Source organism: Gopherus flavomarginatus, chromosome 10 (genome assembly GCF_025201925.1).
Source record: "Gopherus flavomarginatus isolate rGopFla2 chromosome 10, rGopFla2.mat.asm, whole genome shotgun sequence".
Taxonomy (NCBI): domain Eukaryota; kingdom Metazoa; phylum Chordata; order Testudines; family Testudinidae; genus Gopherus; species Gopherus flavomarginatus.
This window is the reverse complement of record NC_066626.1, coordinates 56,300,005-56,319,607: the sequence shown is the minus strand read 5'-3', so window position 1 is coordinate 56,319,607 and position 19,603 is coordinate 56,300,005. Positions and strand designations below refer to the sequence as shown.

Below are 19,603 nucleotides of genomic sequence, written 5' to 3'. Positions count from 1 at the left end.
TTTTTGATGTGCCAAGATCGTCTTCCACAGTAGGTTCCCCCTCCTGCTTGCTCACTTTTTGTTAAGTCTTTGTCACAAGTTAAGATAACCTTTGGTTAATGTACTGATTGTGTGAAATGCGTTTAAAAGAATTTTGGTCAAAATAATTTAAACTTCTCTGTGTGATTTTGGAAAACTCAGCAACTCTCTACCCAACATAATTTTTTTGCTTTTATTTTTTCTTGTAATTCAGAATGTGGTATTTCTTATAAACTTTGAAGGCACACTGCTAAATGAGTGCATATTTTGAAAGTATGAATGTTCTTACTTATGTTGCAAATGGTTTTAAAAATATAGTTTCACTATTTTTATCAGAGGGGTAGCCGTGTTAGTCTGGCTCTGTAAAAAGCATCAAAGAGTCCTGTGGCACCTTATAGACTAACAGACATATTGGAGCATGAACTTTCGTGGGTGAATACCCACGTGTCTGGCGAAGTGGGTATTCACCCACGAAAGCTTATGCTCCAATATGTCTGTTAGTCTATAAGGTGCCACAGGACTCTTTACTATTTTTTTGTTTGTTTTACTTTTAACGCTTAGGTAACAGAAACAGAATAGCCAGTTTCACTTTGTTTTGTCAGTTTGCCAATTTCATTCAGGGTTTCATGCACAATGCTGCACTATTTGGATTGCAAATATTGCTGAGGATTTTTTTTATTAGAAAAAAATATTGTTACACTGTCTCTAACAAGCATTTCTGTTGGTCTTGGCTATTGTCTTATTTCCTTTTGAAAGCAAAAAAACCCCCCAAACACAACAAAACTGGACTTTAAAGCAAATTTGCTTAACAAGTATTCCTATATGAGAATATGAAAATGTTTGATGTCTTACTGCCTGCACAATGATCTGTTCTCTTTTTCATATTTAAATTTCTTAGAAATTAAATACACTTTGTTTAGGGTTAGAATTTGCCACTTGTACTGTCATTGAGTCGTACCTTACTGTGTGAATAGTCTAGTTGACATCAGTGTGAATAATTTTGGAGTAGGGTAGTGTGATTAAGAGTGGCACAGCTTAGCTCTTTGGTAGTTACTGAGTTAAAAACAGCTTTTAAATGTGTTATGTTCTGATTTTTTTTTTGGTGAGAATTTAATTTTTCCAATGTAATATCTAGTGTGGGCAAAGGATGCACTTACTGTCAAGTTTACATAGCTAGTATTTTGCTAATTAATAAGAAAAATATATTTATAAAATCAAAAATCTTTTTAAACGTTACTCGAAAAACCTTTTCCTTATATTGTGAGCAGTGTATACATGAACACCAGTGTTCCTTTCTCCCCCCAACCAATTTCTGTATTTATTCATCATAATTTTCCTGTATATATTATTGGTTGCAAAGTGGTTTTTTGGGTCTATTTCCATAAAATATGGAATGGTGATTCTAATTAGGAGGAGAAAATGATATTTGATGGTTTAGATATTGACAAGTTAGTGTATTAAATATGCAGCCATATACCAATGGTTCTCAACTAGTGGTCTGGGGCCCCCTAGGGGCTGCGAGCAGATTTTAGGGGGTTCACCAAGCAGGGCCAGCATTAGACTTGCTGGGGCCCAGGGCAGAAAGCTGAAGCCCAGGGCCCCGAAGCCTGCCACCTGGGGCTGAAGCTGAATCCTGAGCCACTTAGCTTTGTGGGGCCTCCTGTGGCATGGGGCTCTTGGCAGTTACCCTGCTTGCTACCCCGTAATGCCAGTCCTGGCTTTTATATGCAGAAAAATGAATGTGGCAGAGGTGGGCCGAGCAGTTTTTATAGAATGGTGTATGTTTGTGGGGGAGACCTCAGAAAGAAAAAGGTTGAGAACCCCTGCAATATACAAACAATAGGGTACTGTATCAAAGGGTAGATAGCAAGTGCTGAAAAAATAAATATTAGTACTTATCAAGTCTCCAAGGTGGCTGGATTAGTAGAAGAAACATTCTGCCAAAACTCAGTAGGCAAGGTCTCTATGAGGCAAATTAATCCCTGACAGAATGGTGTTTTGGACCTTGCCTAGGCACTAGTGTATATACGTAAAATAAATAAATAAAACCTTCAGGATTTCAAAAGCCTTCCAAAGTCTGTGATACAAAAGACTTGACAAACACTATGTATTTGATGTGTATCAGTTTAATGAGACCTTTTGCAGTTGAAGATTGAAGAAGCTCCCCATGCAGCTTGTCAACTTTCTTTGTAATTGTCTAGGTCGACCATTGTTGGGAGGGATGCATAAAACTAGATTCATTACCTTTCAATATTTCATGTTATAATGTTGGTTTAAAAGATGCTTCCCCTTAATTCACTAGTAGCTACATACTGTTGTTGTTGTCTTAATGTGTTTTGTCAGCTAGTACTGGCAGAATTCTAAACACTATTTGGTTAATTCCATAGGGCTCAAGCACCTCTGACTGCATGTCCAAAACACTTGACTCAGCCAGCGCCCACTTTGCTGCATCTGCAGTGGTCAGTGCTCCTGCTCCCAGTCGCAGTGAGGTAACAAAGGAACAGAACACCAGCCACAACAATATAAATGGTGTTGTCCAGCCTTCAGGTGATGATTTTTTAATGTTAGCTATCTAATGGAGAGTTCAGAATCTTTAAACAAAGGACTTCTAATGTCTAAAAATATGTTTGAGTTGAATAAATAACTAACAGTGCTGATTTTAATTATTACTCTTTTAATTATACATTTCTGTACAATGGCCTGGCCTTATTCTAATGTTAATATGTTAGTAAAGTACAAACTATATTTTGATAATGTTGAAGATCTAACAGCGTCTTCAGAACAAAAATATCCTATCTTTAAATCACGAACACTAATTCAGTAACTTTTCCATTTTCTTTTCAAAATAATATAAACTCTTTGTAAAGTACAAATTGGTTATGATTGGTGCAGTCTATGACTCTATTCACACAATATTTTTAAAATGCCATGTGACAGGATCAGACCAGATGGATACAGGAGAGTGTTAGAAGGCAGATATATTAGTACCAGATTAAGTAGATCCCTTTTCTTGGGTAAGGTAACAGCGGCAGTTCCAGAACAAGCAGGAACTTGCTGGAACCAATTGAGGCAAGCAGGCTAATTAGGACACCTGGAGCCAATTAAGAAGGAAACTGCTAGAATCAATTAGGACAGGCTGGATAATCAGGCACCTGAGTTTAAAAAGGACCTCACTTCAGTTTGTAGCGTGCATGCGAGGAGCTGGGAGCAAGAGGCACTAGGAGCTGAGAGTGGGAAGGCATATTGCTGGAGGATTGAAGAGTACAAACATTATCAGACACCAGGAGAAAGGTCCTGTGGTGTCTGATAATGTTATCCTGTGGTGAGGATAAAGAAGGTGTTGGGAGGAGGCCATGGGGAAAGTAGCCCAGGGAGTTGTAGCTGTGGTGCAGCTGTTCCAGGAGGCACTGTAGACAGCTGCAGTCCACAGGGCCCTGGGCTGGAACCTGAAGTAGAGGGCGGGCCTGGATTCCCCCTAGACCTCCCAACTCCTGATCAGACACAGGAGGAATTGACCTGGACTGTGGGTTCTACCAGAGGGGAAGGTCTCTGGGCTGTTCCCAGACCCACATGGTGAATCTCTGAGGCAAACAAATCCGCCAGTAAGCGCAGGACCCACCAAGATAGAGGAGGAACTTTGTCACAGCCATTATTCAGTGTCTCGTGATCTTCTGGATGGTTTTATGGGGAGGGAGTTGGTGTTTAAAACTTTCAAATCCATAATTGGTTCTACAGTCTTACGAAATTTCATTCTTTAATTAGGACTGTAGCCCCAAATCAGGATAGAATATATATATTTATCTTTATCCCATTGACATCATTGATGTAAGTATGTACCCAAAGTTTAGTATGTGCTTAAATTCTTTTCTGAATAGGTCCTAAATGTGCATGGTGGCACAGACTAGAGCAGTTTTTCCAGAGACCATGAACCTAGCTGCAAAGCCCTAATGTATCTGAAATTGCAATTTCTTCTTTGAGTGCTTGCTCATATCGATTCCAATTAGGTGTGTGCGCGCCGCGTGCACGCTCGTTGGAAGATTTTTACCCTAGCAACACTCGGTGGGTCAGCTGGGTCACCCCCTGGAGTGGCTCCGCTATAGCGCAGGATATATACCCCTGTCGACCCAACGGCCCTTCAGTTCCTTCTTATCGCCCGTGACGGTCATTGAAACTGTGGAGCGCGGCTTTGCTGATCTCCGCATCCCTAGTTTCTCGTAGTTCTTTGCTCTTTACTGTGTTTATAGTTTGAGTTCTTGTAGTTATAGTTAGTGTTAATACTTCTATTCATAGTTAGTGTATATAGTTGAAGTGGGGGTTGGGGATTAGCCCCTTTCCTCCACCCCGGTGCGGGCCCATGCCCAAGGCACCGAGATTCAAACCGTGCTCAGCGTGCCAGAAGCCGACGACGATAGGGGATCCCTACAACTCCTGCCTCAAGTGCCTAGGGGAATCCCACCTTGTTGACAAGTGCCGCATTTGCAAATCATTTAAACCAAGGACGAAGAAGGAGCGGGACTTTCGATTGAAGCAGCTCCTCATGGAGTCGGCACTGAGTCCTGCAACATCGGTACAGAGCACCCAACAGACTGCCTCGGTAAGGAGCGCCCCTCCGCACTGGATCACTCCGGTACCGAGAAGGAGTCCCAGCACCAACCTCCACCGGCACTGACTCCTCGGCACTGCTCCCTTTCCCCGACTGGGAAACGACATAGTGCTCGGACTCTGGCCTCGCAGAAGGAGCACTTGTCTAAGATGATTCGTCAAGCACCGTCATCCACTACAGCACCGTCGAAGCCGGCACTGCAGATTGCAGCTCCACCTGGCGCGGCACCGTCGATTCTGGTCCCACAAGGGCCGTTGAGTCCAGTGCCAGACAGCTCCCCGGGTCCGGCTGTGGTTAAGCTTGTTCTCCCTTCTATGCCGGAGACCTTCTCTACAGCAAGGGAGCTCATTGCTATGACGGAGCCGATATGTCCTCAACCCCCGGGACTGCTGGTCCAGGTTGTTCAATATATTGGCAAGCTGACCCTCGTAAGGCCTCCTTCCGTCGGTCCACCAGAGAGACGTCATTCCAGATCACGGTCTCGCAGATGCTCTCGATCACATTGTTCCCGCTCGCGGCGCTGCTCGCAGTCCCGGCACCACTCTCCATCGTGGTACCGGTCGCACTCGCGTCGACATTCAACATCTCGTTCACCGGACAGATACTCCCGGTACCGATCTGGCTCTCGGCACTGATCTCGGTACCGTGTATCCCGCAGTCGCTCCAGGCGATCCCGATCGACCTCCCGGCACTGGTATGGTAGAAGGTCCCGGTCTCGCTCGCGGTACCGCCATAGCTCCCGGTATTGCTCCTCGGTACCGCCCTGGGATCGATTGTCAAGAACAGTGGCGCCCTCCCAGGGTCTCTCGGCACCATCGTGGCCTTCGAGACACACATCAGTATCGTCTCAGGCTGGCAGTGCATCCTACCATCAGGAGGGGGAATCTCACGTCCCCAGTCAATATTCGCAGGGACAAAGCCTCAAACAAGGGCCTCATCACTGGTCCTTCTGGACACCATGGGCCTACCACCAGGCCCAACGTGCCCCATCAGTGGCTCAACGCTTGGCCCCATCAGAACACCGGGTACCAGAGGCGACAGTGAGCTGCCCTCCCCCTATGGGCACGGACAAGGCTCCAATTCCCTCTGCAGTCACCAAGGTTCCACCTGATGCAGATGACACCCCTCAAGTGCACGACCCACCTCAGGACCCTTTGGTCCCGGGCCTCTCCTCCTCCTCCTCACCTGATGAGGCGGTAGCAGGAACGTCCTCCTCAGGCCTTCCACCAATCGATCTCAGAGCCCATCAGGACCTATTGAGGCAGGTGGCCCAAAATATGAACTTGCAGATGGAGGACGTCACTGAAATAGAGGACCCAGTGTCATAAACAGATAGCTAAGGGTTAATGTCTCTTTCACCTGAAGCACCTGACCAGAGGACCAATCAGGAAACCGGATTTTTTCAACTTTGGGTGGAGGGAATTTTGCGTCTGAGGTCTTTGTTTTCTGTCTGCCTGCTTTCTCTGAGCTTTGGAGAAGTAGTTCTGCTTTCTAATCTTCTGTTTCTAAGTGTAAGGACAAAGAGATCAGATAGTAAGTTATATGGTTTCTTTTCTTTGGTATTTGCATGAATATAAGTGCTGGAGTGCTTTGATTTGTATTCTTTTTGAATAAGGCTGTTTATTCAATATTCTTTTAAGCAATTGACCCTGTATTTCGTCACCTTAATACAGAGAGACCATTTGTATGTATTTTTCTTTCTTTTTCTTTTTATATAAAGCTTTCTTTTAAGACCTGTTGAAGTTTTCTTTACTGGGAAATTTCAGGGAAATTGAGTCTGTACTCACCAGGGAATTGGTGGGAGGAAGAAATCAGGGGGGAGATCTGTGTGTGTTGGATTTGCTAGCCTGATTTTGCATTCCCTCTGGGTGAAGAGGAAAGTACTTTTTGTTTCCAGGACTGGGAACAGAGAGGGGGAGTCACTCTGTGTAGTTTCACAGAGCTTGTGTCTGTGTATCTCTCCAGGAGCACCTGGAGGGGGGAAGGGAAAAAGTTGTGAGACTCAAGGGATTTGGGTCTTGGGGTCCCCAGGGAAGGTTTTTCAGGGGGACCAGAGTGCCCCAAAACACTCTAATTTTTTGGGTGGTGGCAGCAGGTACCAGGTCCAAGCTGGTAACTAAGCTTGGAGGTTTTCATGCTAACCCCCATATTTTGGACGCTAAGGTCCAAATCTGGGACTAAGGTTATGATACCCAGTCATGGACATCTTATCGGCTGATGCACCCACTAGAGTGGCTCTCCCGTTCATCCGCACTATACAAACCAATGCGGACACCATTTGGCAATCCTCAGCTTCAATTCCACGTACAGCTAGGGGAGTAGAGAGGAAATATATGGTCCCCTCAAAGGGGTACGAATATCTCTACACCCACCTATGTCCCTGTTCTCTGGTTGTCCAATCGGTGAACGAACGGGAGCGTCATGGCCAGCAAGCACCAGCTCCTAAGGCGAAGGAGGCTAGACGCATGGACCTCCTAGGCCGCAAAATATACTCGGCTGGGGGCCTCCAACTTAGGATGGCATACCTACAAGCCCTCCTACGTCGGTATAACTTTAATACGTGGGTGTCCGAAGTTTACGGAGCTTCTTCCCTAGGAGTCTCGTCCAGAGTTTACGGCCCTGCTTGAAGAGGGTAAAAAGGTAGCAAGAATCTCCAGGCCTCTTTGGACGCAGCAGACTCAGCTGCCAGAACTCTGGCATCTGGAGTGACAATGAGGCGTATCTCCTGGGTTCAGGCTTCAGGCCTTCCCCCTGAATTGCAGCAGACCATTCAGGATTTACCCTTTGAGGGCCAGGGCCTTTTCTCAGACAAAACCGACCCCAGGTTGCAAAGTCTGAAAGACAACTGGGTCATAATGCACTCGTTGGGTATGCACACGCCAGTGACCCAACGAAGGTCCTTCCGGCCCCAGCCACACTGCCCTTACAACCAGTCTAGGCCACGTCAGGACGCTACCAGAATGCGTGGCAGTGGGAATCAGCGGAGGCAGTTTGGTCCTCAAGGAGCCCAAAGTCAAGTGCCTCCTAAACCACCAACGGGGCCCAAGCAAAACTTTTGATGGGATGCCCGAGGACGGCCCACCAGTTATCCTACTGGATCCTTCTCCCTTCTTTTTCAACCGCCTCTCCCATTTCCTCCCTGCCTGGTCCCAGCTAACCTCAGATCGTTGGGTCCTCTGTCCGGTGGAAGCGGGATACCACCTCCAGTTTGTTTCAATCCCCCCCTCACCCGTCCCTCTTCAGGGACCCCTCTCACGAGCAAATCCTCTTACAAGAGGTCCAGTCGCTCCTAAAACTGGGAGCAATAGAGGAGGTGCCAGAAGACATGAGGGGCAAGGGGTTCTATTCCCGCTACTTCTTAATCCCCAAGGCAAAGGGAGGTCTACGACCGATCCTAGACCTGCGAGAACTCAACAAATTCTTGATAAAGCTGAAGTTCCGCATGGTATCCCTGGGGACCATCATCCCATGCCTGGATCCGGGAGACTGGTATGCCGCCCTCGATATGAAGGACGCTTATTTCCACATCGCCATTTATCCACCACACAGATGATACCTCCGTTTTGTGGTCAACCACCAACACTTTCAGTTAACGGTACTTCCCTTTGGCCTTTCTACAGCTCCAAGGATCTTCACCAAATGCATGGCTGTAGTAGCCGCCTCCCTCCGGCGTCGTCGAGTACATGTCTACCCATATCTCAATGATTGGCTTATTCGAGGGACTTCCCAGTCACAAGTATCGCAGCACCTGTGCATCGTCAGAGACCTCTTCGGGAGCCTAGGCCTCATGGTCAACACAGAAAAGTCTACTCTGACACCCACGCAGAGAATAGATTTCATCGGAGCTGTTCTGGACTCCAGTCTGGCCAGAGTCTGCCTCCCCTAGTCGCGTTTTCAAACAATGGCTTTGATAATTCGAAGTCTTCAATCCTTTCCGACAACGTCGGTGCACACTTGCCTAAGCCTAGTAGGTCACATTGGCCTCCTGCACCTTCGTGACCAAGTATGCAAGGCTTCGTCTCCGTCCCTTCCAAACCTGGCTTGCTTCAATATACCGTCCACACAGAGACAGTCTGGATTCGGTGCTCGCTATCCCCAGGAAGGTTCTCAACTCCCTCACTTGGTGGTTAGACCCCTCTCTGGTTTGTGCAGGGATGCCATTCCACCAACCGCAACCCTTGGTGGCCCTAACCACAGTCACGTCATCTCTGGGTTGGGGTGCCCACCTCGGGAGCCTTCACACTCAAGGCCTCTGGTTGCCCCAAGAGCTGGCCCTGCACATCAACGTGAGGGAGCTGAGAGCAGTCCATCTAGCATGACAGGTGTTTCGGGACCATCTACAAGGCTGTTGTGTATCAGTGTTCACGGACAACACAACGGCCATGTTTTACATAAACAAGCAGGGTGGAGCACGCTCCTCCCTCCTTTGTCAAGAAGCCATTCGCCTCTGGGACTTTTGCATAGCCCACTCTATCGATTTGGTGTCGTCTTTTCTCCCAGGAGTCCAGAACACTCTGGCAGATCACCTGAGCAGGTCCTTCTTGTCTCACGAGTCGTCGATACGCCCGGACGTTATCCATTCTGTTTTCCGGAGGTGGGGCTCTCCCCACATAGACCTCTTTGTCTCTCGAGAGAACAGGAAATGCCAGATGTTCTGCTCCTTCCAAGGACGCTCCCCGGGCTCCCTCTCAGATGCATTCCTGATCCCGTGGAAGAGGCACCTACTTTATGCCTTCCCACCGTTTCCGCTCATCCACAGAGTCCTACTCAATCTCCGCAGGGACAGAGCCCACCTGATCCTCATTGCTCCAGCATGGCCGAGGCAGCATTGGTACACCCTGTTGTTCGACCTCTCAGTGGCAGACCCGATCCTCCTGCCACTCTGGCTGGACCTCATAACACAGGACTTCAGCAGGCTTCACCATCCGGACCTGCAATCCCTTCATCTCACGGCATGGCTGCTGTGTGGTTGAGCCAGTCTGAGTTGCGTCGCTCTGCCTCAGTACAACAGGTGCTCTTGGGCAGTAGGAAGCTTTCCACGAGGACGACATATCTTGCCAAGTGGAAGCATTTCTCCTACTGGTGCGCTCAGAGTAGCTTAGTCCCCGGACAGGTATCTGTCCCCACTGTCCTGGATTACCTATGGTCCCTGAAAGAACAGGGCCTGGCGGTCTCTTCTGTAAAGGTGCATTTGGCAGCTATTTCCGCCTTCCACCCGGTGGAAAGTGGCAGTTCAATCTTTTCTCACCCTGTAGTTTCCAGGTTCCTTAAGGGATTGGAGCGGTTGTACCCTCAAGTCAGACGCCCGACCCCTACCGGATCTAAACCTGGTGCTAGCCAAGCTTATGGGTGCCCCTTTTGAGCCTCTGGCCACCTGCTCGCTGCTGTACCTCTCCTGGAAGACAGCCTTCCTTGTCGCTATCACCTCGGGAAGACGAGTATCAGAGCTTCGGGCTTTGACAGCGGATCCCCTGTATACAGTATTCCACAAGGACAAGGTACAGCTGCGACTGCACCCATCTTTCCTCCCTAAGGTGGTGTCTGCCTTTCATGTCAATCAAGACATCTTTCTCCCAGGCTTTTTCCCGAAGCCGCACTCATCGCGTCGGGAACAACTGCATACTTTGGATGTCCGCAGGGCTCTCGCCTTTTATATTGAGAGGACCAGACCCTTCCGACGTTCGCCTCAGCTCTTTGTAGCGGTGGCAGACCGGATGAAAGGCATGCCGGTCTCTTCCCAAAGAATTTCATCTTGGGTGACATCCTGCATCCGAACATGCTATGAATTGGCTCACATTCCGGCTAGCCATCTCACCGCCCATTCTACTCGGGCGCAAGCCTCATCTGCCGCTTTCCTGGCCCATGTCCCCATCCAGGAAATATGTCGCGCTGCTACCTGGTCATCGATTCACACCTTTGCCTCACATTACGCATTGGTTCAGCAGTCCAGAGACGATGCAGCCTTTGGCTCAGCAGTTTTGCATTCTGAAGCATCTCACTCCGACCCCACCGCCTAGGTAAGGCTTGGGAATCACCTAACTGGAATGGATATGAGCAAGCACTCGAAGAAGAAAAGACAGTTACTCACCTTTATAACTGTTGTTCTTCAAGATGTGTTGCTCATATCCATTCCAAACCCGCCCTCCTTCCCCACTGTCGGAGTATCCGGCAAGAAGGGCCGTTGGGTCGGCAGGGGTATATATCCGGCGCTAAAATGGCGCCACTCCAGGGGGCGACCCAGCTGACCCATCAAGTGTTGATAGGGTAAAAATCTTCCGACGGGTGTGCACGCGGCGTGCGCAAACCTAATTGGAATGGATATGAGCAACACATCTCGAAGAACGACAGTTACAAAGGTGAGTAACCGTCTTTTTTCTGAGAGACTCCACTTATCAGAAACCAATCATGACAAAATCAGACAGGTTGGATTGTTGCTTTACTGGTGGAGACAAAAGTACATTAGGATTTGATTTAGATAATAAATCAGAGGGGTTTTATGGTGTTTTTTGTTTAACAGCTGATGGGGTTTATAGAGCCCGTGCACTGGTGGGGAGGAAGAGAGTTAATATATAGTAAATCAATATGCTGGAACTGATCCAGGAGAGAAATGTGGCTCAGGCCAGTTGTGGTAAATCAGGTCATTCCTTAGCACGTTATACAAGAGAAAGGGCAATGCTCTGAGCAATCTACACTAACTGGGACTTGGAGGCAAACTTTTTTTCCTCTTTATTGAACAAAAAAGACTGTAAAAGTTGTGACTGCAAATACATTTCAGTAATTTTGTTCCCAAGCTGTAACTTTGGCAGTGGGATTATGGGATAATTATTGCCATTGATAATTACAGCCTTTTTACTTCTGTTTTGCGATTAAACAATTACATGTGTTTTTATTGTGTAATTTTTATTGAAATGTTTTGTTTCTAACAGGAACCTCTAAAACTCTGTACTCCACCAACATGGCTTTATCATCCAGCCCAGGGATTTCAGCTGTACAACTTGTAAGGACAGTTGGCCACAGCACCACAAACCACTTAATTCCAGCTTTGTGCACAAGCAGCCCTCAGACACTTCCCATGAACAATTCTTGCCTGACTAATGCAGTGCATCTAAACAATGTCAGTGTTGTTTCTCCAGTCAATGTACATATCAATGCAAGGACTTCAGCGCCATCGCCAACAGCCTTAAAACTTGCCACAGTTGCTGCCAGTATGGACAGGGTGCCAAAGGTTACTCCCAGCAGTGCCATCAGCAGTATAGCAAGGTGTGTATATAGCATATTGGGGCGCAGAATTTCTTAAATTCCGGTATTATATGAATAGTTCCATAAATGTACCTGGCTCAGTAGAGCGTTAAGTAAAATATAGTCCTTTGCTCAAAGATCTCAAAATCTATGACTTTGGTCCTACAAAGGGATCCTCACCTGCACACCTCTACTTCAGTAGGCTTCTAGCAGTCATACAAGTTTGTGTCTAGATAATCCTTTTGTAGGATTGAGGTCTCAAATAATGATATAGGTATAGATTTATAATTGAACACATAAGTATACTGTTATTTTTACAGAACTGTGTAAAATGAGTTGTTCAGGTTATCATTTTGATTTGATTAATCTAATGCAGCACTAGCCACTTCCAGGCTGCCCAGACTCTGCTTTCTCCAAAAGAAATTACGCTTATGCCTTTCCCCAAACTCCGTGGGTGCATTTTAGAGGCACAGTCTGGCACGCTGACCTCACTTCCATCACGAAACTCCCTCAGCATAATTTGGTTCCCTGTACCAGTTGTTGTATTGCAGTTTTAGTATATTTAAATACAAATTACTATGTATGGAGGAAGGGTGATCTTGGAAAAGTATCCAAAAATTTCTCTTAAAAAAAAAAAAAAACCAAAACAAAACCAAAAAACTTAAATTTTCCTTACATTAAACTTGTCTGATGGACTGTATAATCTATATGAATTACAAAACTATATCTATTGTTTATAAAGTACAGGAATACAGAATGGGCACTAACAGGTTATGGCTCACTTTGCAGTTTCATTCACAACTACATTTTTTTGGTGTGAAGTTTTTTTGTTTTTGTTTTTTAATAAATAAAACTGGATATAGGTCAAAGTATGTCTCGACTAGAGAAAAGGTACTTTAACCAAAAAGAACAACAAAAAACCCCAACATCCTGGAAACACCTCTTTGAACGTTTAGGGTGCTCAGCTCTGCCTACACTAGATGCAAAGGGCTGTTTCAAGTTGTGTTAGCTAACTCTTAAAAAGCACCTTTATTTCTACTCTAGAGAAGCCTTAGGGTTCGAACAGGTGCAGAATCCCAAAGAGCAGTATATAAAGACTTATACAAAATTTAAAATTCTTTATGCTAGTGCTGAAAAGTATTTAACTAAACTGATAAAAAGATGGGCTATGTTAGAACAGTAATTTGTGCACCAGCATGGATGGAACAGTTGTGCTTCTTGCAGCTCCTGTGGGCCGGGAACGGCTAACAGTGGCCACTGGGAGTTGCAGGAGGCCGTGCCCGCAGACAGTCAACATCCACAAAATGTCTTACAGCCCGCAGTCAGCTTACCCTGATGGGCTGCATGCAGCTCGTGGGCCGCAGGTTGCCCACCACTGCTTTAGTACTGTCTTATAGGAAATCATCAACAGGTTTTCAACTTCAGCAAAGTTAGCTGTTAGTATGTAATTAATGCGGCAGCGCATGAATAGGATCATGGTATTGAAAGATTAAAGACCGTATTTGGTTTTCAAGCAGAAGTCTGGTCAAGTTCAAAGAGAACTTTGCCTGTTCGTGCCTATTTAATGGTCTTTCCATACCCTGAATAAGAGATCTGTGCAGAAACGCTTATATCAACAAAAATACTGTGAAATCTTACATAGAAATATTAATGTCCTACTTGTAACTATTCCATATTCCATTTTATTACAGAGAGAACCACGAACCAGAACGACTGGGTTTAAATGGCATAGCAGAGACAACAGTAGCAATGGAAGTGACATAACCTCAAACCAGTGACTTCTGTGCTGATGGTGTAGTCATTTATATTCCAACTGAATGCAAAATACAACACTCTGTGGATCACAGGGAACTGAAACGGACCTAAATGGACTATCATTATATCGTATATTAAGTCGATATATAATGTACATTTTGTAAAATTGGAAAAATCACTACCTTGTAAAATAGTTTATTTGTATCATCAATATTATTTCTGTTACTTGAATAGTAGATATTCATCATCATGCTTTTGCACTTGAATTTGCAACTGAATGGATTTAAAAAATAATTCTTTAATGGGATCATGAGCATGAAATGAGATCCTGCATCACTTGTTTTAACTATTTATTTTGCCATGTTTACATTTTGTATCTTGTACAAATAAATCCAACTTTGTGTCTAAAAAAAAAAGTTAAAAGATTCATAGCTAGGAAATGAAATTCTTGTAATTTTTTTCTAAAGGAAATGTAAAGTTTTCACTTGGTTCATTTTGTTTCACAATTTGACTAGATGGACTTTTTGGTAAATACTTTAGTGGCATTTCACTGTCAAATATGAAGTTCAAGGCAAAATAGTATTTTCTATTACTGTGCAGGGGAAAGGGATGGATCGATACATGCAAATTTAATGTAGTAACTCACTTTTCCATATATTTTGAATGTATATTTCTATTTATAATACCAGTTTATAAAAGATAATTACACAGAAAAAACTGACTAGGAAAAATTATGCATCTAGCACACATTAAACTGTGCAGATATGAAAAATTTTCAACTGATTACATTTTATCTGAAGACTGCATATTTTAACCGGCTTTAAAACAGTAACACACCACGTAAAGGATATTTTACCAGGTATGTATTGCATTATATATCATTGCAATAATTATTGGATGTCTAGATATCGAGCCATCCCAGGTGGTGGGAGGGGGGGAGGGTTGTGGCAAGATTGTCTTTTCAATTTTGGAGAGTTTTCCTGTGGCTACAAGGCAAGTAACGGGTTGGAAAAAGTCTGACTGTAAGCGTTGGACACCTTCGTAGTGTAGTGTTTTAGTGACTTTTTTTATATGGTTCTTGTACATTAGATACGTGTAGTGGTGTTTCAGAATGTTTGTTTATGCACTAGTTCAGACAACTTTCCCTGTTACTTGTTCTTGATAAGTGAAAACTGCAGGGAAATAAAAATACATATCAAAACATGGACATGTTGCATATGTGTTTATTTCACAATGTGAAAACAATTTGGATGTTAAGGTGGTACTGGTAGTCTTCTGAGATGTTTTTAATCCAAGTATATTCACTAAAACTGCCACTTTTATGAGAAAGTGATTGTTTCCTGCCTTTAATGTATTTGTAGTATAACAGGAGAGAAACAATAGTCCAGTGGTGGAACTCTAAAGAGACCCAGGTTCAGCCTGTTGGGTTTCCTCCACAGAACTTCCTGTGTGACCTTGTGCAAGTCACTTATTCTTTCTGTGTCTCAGTTCCCCATCTGTAAAATGGGGATAATAGCACTTCACTATCTCACAGGGGTGGTAATAGTAGGAGAATTAAATTAAAAATTGTGAAGTGCTCCAGTGCTGGAGTAATGGGAACCACATACAGTAGAGCCTCAATTACAAACTGACCAGTCAACCACATACCTCATTTGGAACCAGAAGTACGCAATCAGGCAGCAGAGTCCAAAAAAGAGCAAATACTGAACAGTACTGTGTTAAACATAAATTACTTTTTTTTTTTTAAGTAGGTTTAAGAAAAAGATTTGACAAGGTAAGGCAACAGTTTCTGTGCTTGTTTCATTTAAATTAAGATGGTTAAAAGCTGCATTTTTCTTCTGCATAGTAAAGTTTCAAAGTTATATTAAGTCAATGTTCAGTTATAAATTTTTGAAAGAACCATAACATTTTGTTCAGAGTTACAGACATTGCAGAGTTACGAACAACCTCCATTCCTGAGGTGTTTGTAACTCTTGGGTTTTGCTGTACGTACCTTAGATAGACATGAGTATACTAGAAATCACAGAAATAATTCCCATCTAATTTGTTGCAGGAGTTGCTTCATACCTACTTGTGTAGGACCATTTTACTGGAAATGTACTACTGCATCAGGTGAGTGATTGGGTGACATCCACAGTTAAGCCCTGCAATTAAATCTAGTTTATTCTAAGTTCATGGATGTTTTATAACTGTCTCACTGAAGCTGAAGTGTAGTGAAGTGCCAGCATGTAGAGAGCAGCAGGTAAAAGGAGAACTTACACTTCTGCCTTGCTCTCAGGGTTGGTTTTAATTAGTTCTTCAGTTCATATTGCAGGTTTTGCACAGAAACACATAAAAAAGAGTAAATAGTGCTTTCTCCTTCAACAAGGTGTATGTGTCCTCCTCCTTTCTGTGTGCCATGATATCAATTTTTGCCTTTTTTTTAGCTGTTTCATAAAGATATATTGTTTGTCTTCTTCAAAGACACTTTCCCCTCCCGTTAGCTGTTTTATTCTTTTACAGGTAATTCAGTAGATATTGTTTTGAAGTATTTTCCAGCTCTTGTCTATCAGAGAGCTACGCAGCAGCCTGAGATGCTGTAGGCGATCCAGAAGTGTTCCCTGTTGTTACTGATAAACTAGTACTATTTTTCTCTTTAAAAAAGTTAAGGGCCATAAGAATTGAAACGTGAGGTTTTTGGGGGGTTTCAAGGAGCATTTCCTGCATATTTCTCCACAGCCCCTGGAAGCCCTGTACCACTGGATATGGTAATGGACAAAGGATGAATGTGGGATTTGGGTAGGCAATGCACAGGCTATTCACCCTTAGCATTCAGCCCAGATCTGCCATAGTGCCCTGTATGATTGATAAATTGTTCTTTACATATACATACCCTTTGACAATTATTTTGGATTTTATGTAGAACTCGAGTTACTTTTGTAAATAGCTAGACAGCTTATGTGGTCTGAAGTACAAATGCTAAATTTCTCACTTGTATTGGTTGGATTATTAGAGAGCATATTGCAGAACCATTTGTCTTCTGTTTTGTACATAGCTAACAGAGAATTCTGTCATTTCTACGTTTAGTCTAGATAGCCCAAGAGGCCTTCTTTTGTTCATAAAAATGTCAGGGCATTGTGAGCACATGAAAGCCATCGTGCTGAAGATTGAAAGTATTGTATTTAGTAGATTACAGCTAGATATTTAGTTCAAACTATTTTAAAAGACTAATTTAGACCATTTTCATGGTAAATTAGACTGAGAATGTGTTGGTTACCTAGCAGTCAGCCTTTGTGGCTTTCTAGAGAAGAGTTGGTCTTTAGTTACTTGAAAAACCTCTGACTGGAGCTTTACCTAGAATGCATTATGGTCAAATGTGTTTGGTGGGGTGGTGAAGAAGGCATCTTTATATTCTCCAAAGGCTATTTGATAAGCAATACTATACACTTTGGAGTGTGTTCCATGTAAAGGATTAGCAGTAATGTAATGTATTTTTACTGTAAAATAGAACTGTTCACACTATTCTTGTTAACAGTTTGCAGTGAATAATTTAATTATTTTAACTCTGTGACTCAGATGCCACTCTTGCTATACAGTCTATTAGAGCTATAGCCTGAGCTGTGTTAAAAATGAATTTTTATTTCAGTTTGCTGTGAGGTCAACCATATACTTAGAGGACTCACAAATACATTTATCTTTGGTTTAGCACCCAGCAGTGAAAGAAGCCTACCAAAAAAAGCCTGTTCACTGACTGCTCATAAATTGCTGTGGCATTAAATGCCAAACAGAATTCAATATCTTCCGGTCCCATCTGAAACTGAAATTTTACTGAAAGTCCTCATCCTTATGCCTTTGTTCAGACATTTGAGAGAATCATTTCCATGGTATCACGGATGTTTAACTTGACCCAGAGGCCAAATATCTACTACTGTAGTTGACATCATGTAAACAAGGTTATAAAGTCATATTTTGACATGCTTCTAGATTTTGCAGGAACAATGTAACTTTTTTAAAGCATGCAGTGGAACTAATGGGGTTAATAGCCATTTTGTCCATTGTAAAGTAACCAGAAAAATTCTACTGGCCTCTGGATGTCAGTTTAATTAGTACTCAACTAACTGATCATGTAGATAACTGTACAGCAGCTCAGCATATTACTTTTTAAATACATAAATCTAAATACTGTAATATTTTCCAATATGAGCACATGCAGCCAACAAACTATCCAAAAACTATGAAATTGATTGCTCCATTCATAATATGTAGTATGCATATTAATTGTTTAAAACCATGTTGATGAATCATGGGGGGGGCGTCTCCGGTTACTTTTCATCACTTTCGTTGTCTTTTAAATAGTATTGGAAAAAGAAAAGAAGTGACGAATAATACTGAATTCCAGCATGCATCTACAAAAAAAATTAAATCAGAACTCTAGTCAGAAACTATTTTTAATTTCTCTTTATGCCTAAATGGAGCAGGGATTACCGAGTGGGTTATATTTCTGTGACGGCAATTTAGTGTGTGTTAATGATATAGTATCTGTCTTACCTCTGACTTCTATTGTGAACATAAAGAGAGATCCTCAGCATAACTCTGTTTTGTGCTTTAATGGTTATTAATTATTAAGGAAGATGTCTGGCAACAAAAAATAGTTCAAATGTAATTCAACTTCAGGTTTTTCCTTTAGGTTTTGAATACAATCTGAAGATCCATCCATATATGTTAAGTACTGTAGGACTGACTGATATATTAATTTGATACATTTTAATGTTAATTTCTTTCAAATTACTACTTGTGCTCCACGATAAAATTACATTCCCTAAAATTGCACCAAATAATCATTTTTGAAAATTGGGTTCAAGATGATCAGAAATTGACCCTGCAAACTGTGTTACGAGATTTGTCAAATAATTGAGTCTTAATAGTGGGGCAAGCAATTAGATTATAAATAAGGACTAGTACTAAATGGGCTGTGTGTTCATTCTGATGGGAGAGAGAGGTGGTAAAGGAGCATATCAGCAAAAAATGTCAAATGTAGTGTTGAGGAATACCGCCTAAACATAACGGGCCAAATTCCACCCTCACTTACATGCCAGCTTCACTGAAGCTGCATCTGTTCAACTGAGGGCAATCTTCCACCCATTCTCACTACTTTTGTGGTGGTTCAAATATTCTGTGTTGCATCCTCTGCTTGAGAATTAAAAATAAAATCAGATCAAAACCGACAAAGACGATAACAGTGAAAACAAACACAGGATCCTGACCTGTTCTGTCGGATGTTCACATAAGGTTGAGATGTATTGTGAACTTCTCTCACATGCATAATATGAAGTGCACTGGTCATGACTTTCCTCCTGATCTTTAGTTTCACAGTGGATAAGTATCCATTGTGAGAAACAGATTATAGCTACCACAAACCAAATGCTGATTCATGAACAAAACCTAACAAATCAGAATCCCAGTATAATCAGTTTCATAATGGATCATGAGGACAATTGTCCTGATGTTGCTGATTTTAGAACATACATTTCAAAATCCCAACTGTTTAATAATATAAACTAAACTAAAAAATTACTAGCTAAATGGGTATTTGACCTAGATATTCCAAGGTAGGGAAATCAGAGCAAACAGTGGAAGTTCCTTTTTTTTTTCTTAGAGATATGCTGATCAAGGAAGTCGGGGTGCCAAACCTTTCTCATAACTTTTCCCAGACTTTGTTACCCGCTTCCCTGAGACCTTTTTTGCTTTGCTTCAGTGATCACTAACTTTTTATGGAGCAGCAGCAGAAGAAACCAGGAAGAGGCTCTTCGTCTCCTGCTCCAACCTACTTGGCCTGTTTACACTGAGTGCCCTCAACAGGCAATGGAAGTACTACTGGGTTGAAAGGTGATCACACTGCATGTCCCTGCCCAGCTGTCCAGAAAGGCCAGGAACTGACCCTGGCCAGACAAGAGATTCCCCTCGACTGATTTGAAGCTGAAACAGTTAAGAGATTTCCATTCTTTCTTT

General features: G+C 43.1%; 1 protein-coding gene across 1 annotated transcript in view; it reads left to right on the top strand.

The window, feature by feature from the left end:
• EPC2 (enhancer of polycomb homolog 2) overlaps nt 1–14,820 on the top strand; it is a 114,454-nt gene extending 99,634 nt beyond the window's left edge. The window contains exons 12-14 of the mRNA XM_050969221.1: nt 2,406–2,565; nt 11,548–11,881; nt 13,552–14,820. Coding sequence (XP_050825178.1) covers nt 2,406–2,565; nt 11,548–11,881; nt 13,552–13,624 — 567 coding nt within the window. The 3' untranslated portion in view covers nt 13,625–14,820. The remainder of the gene's footprint in view (nt 1–2,405; nt 2,566–11,547; nt 11,882–13,551) is intronic.
• The last annotated feature ends 4,783 nt before the right edge of the window (nt 14,821–19,603 follow it).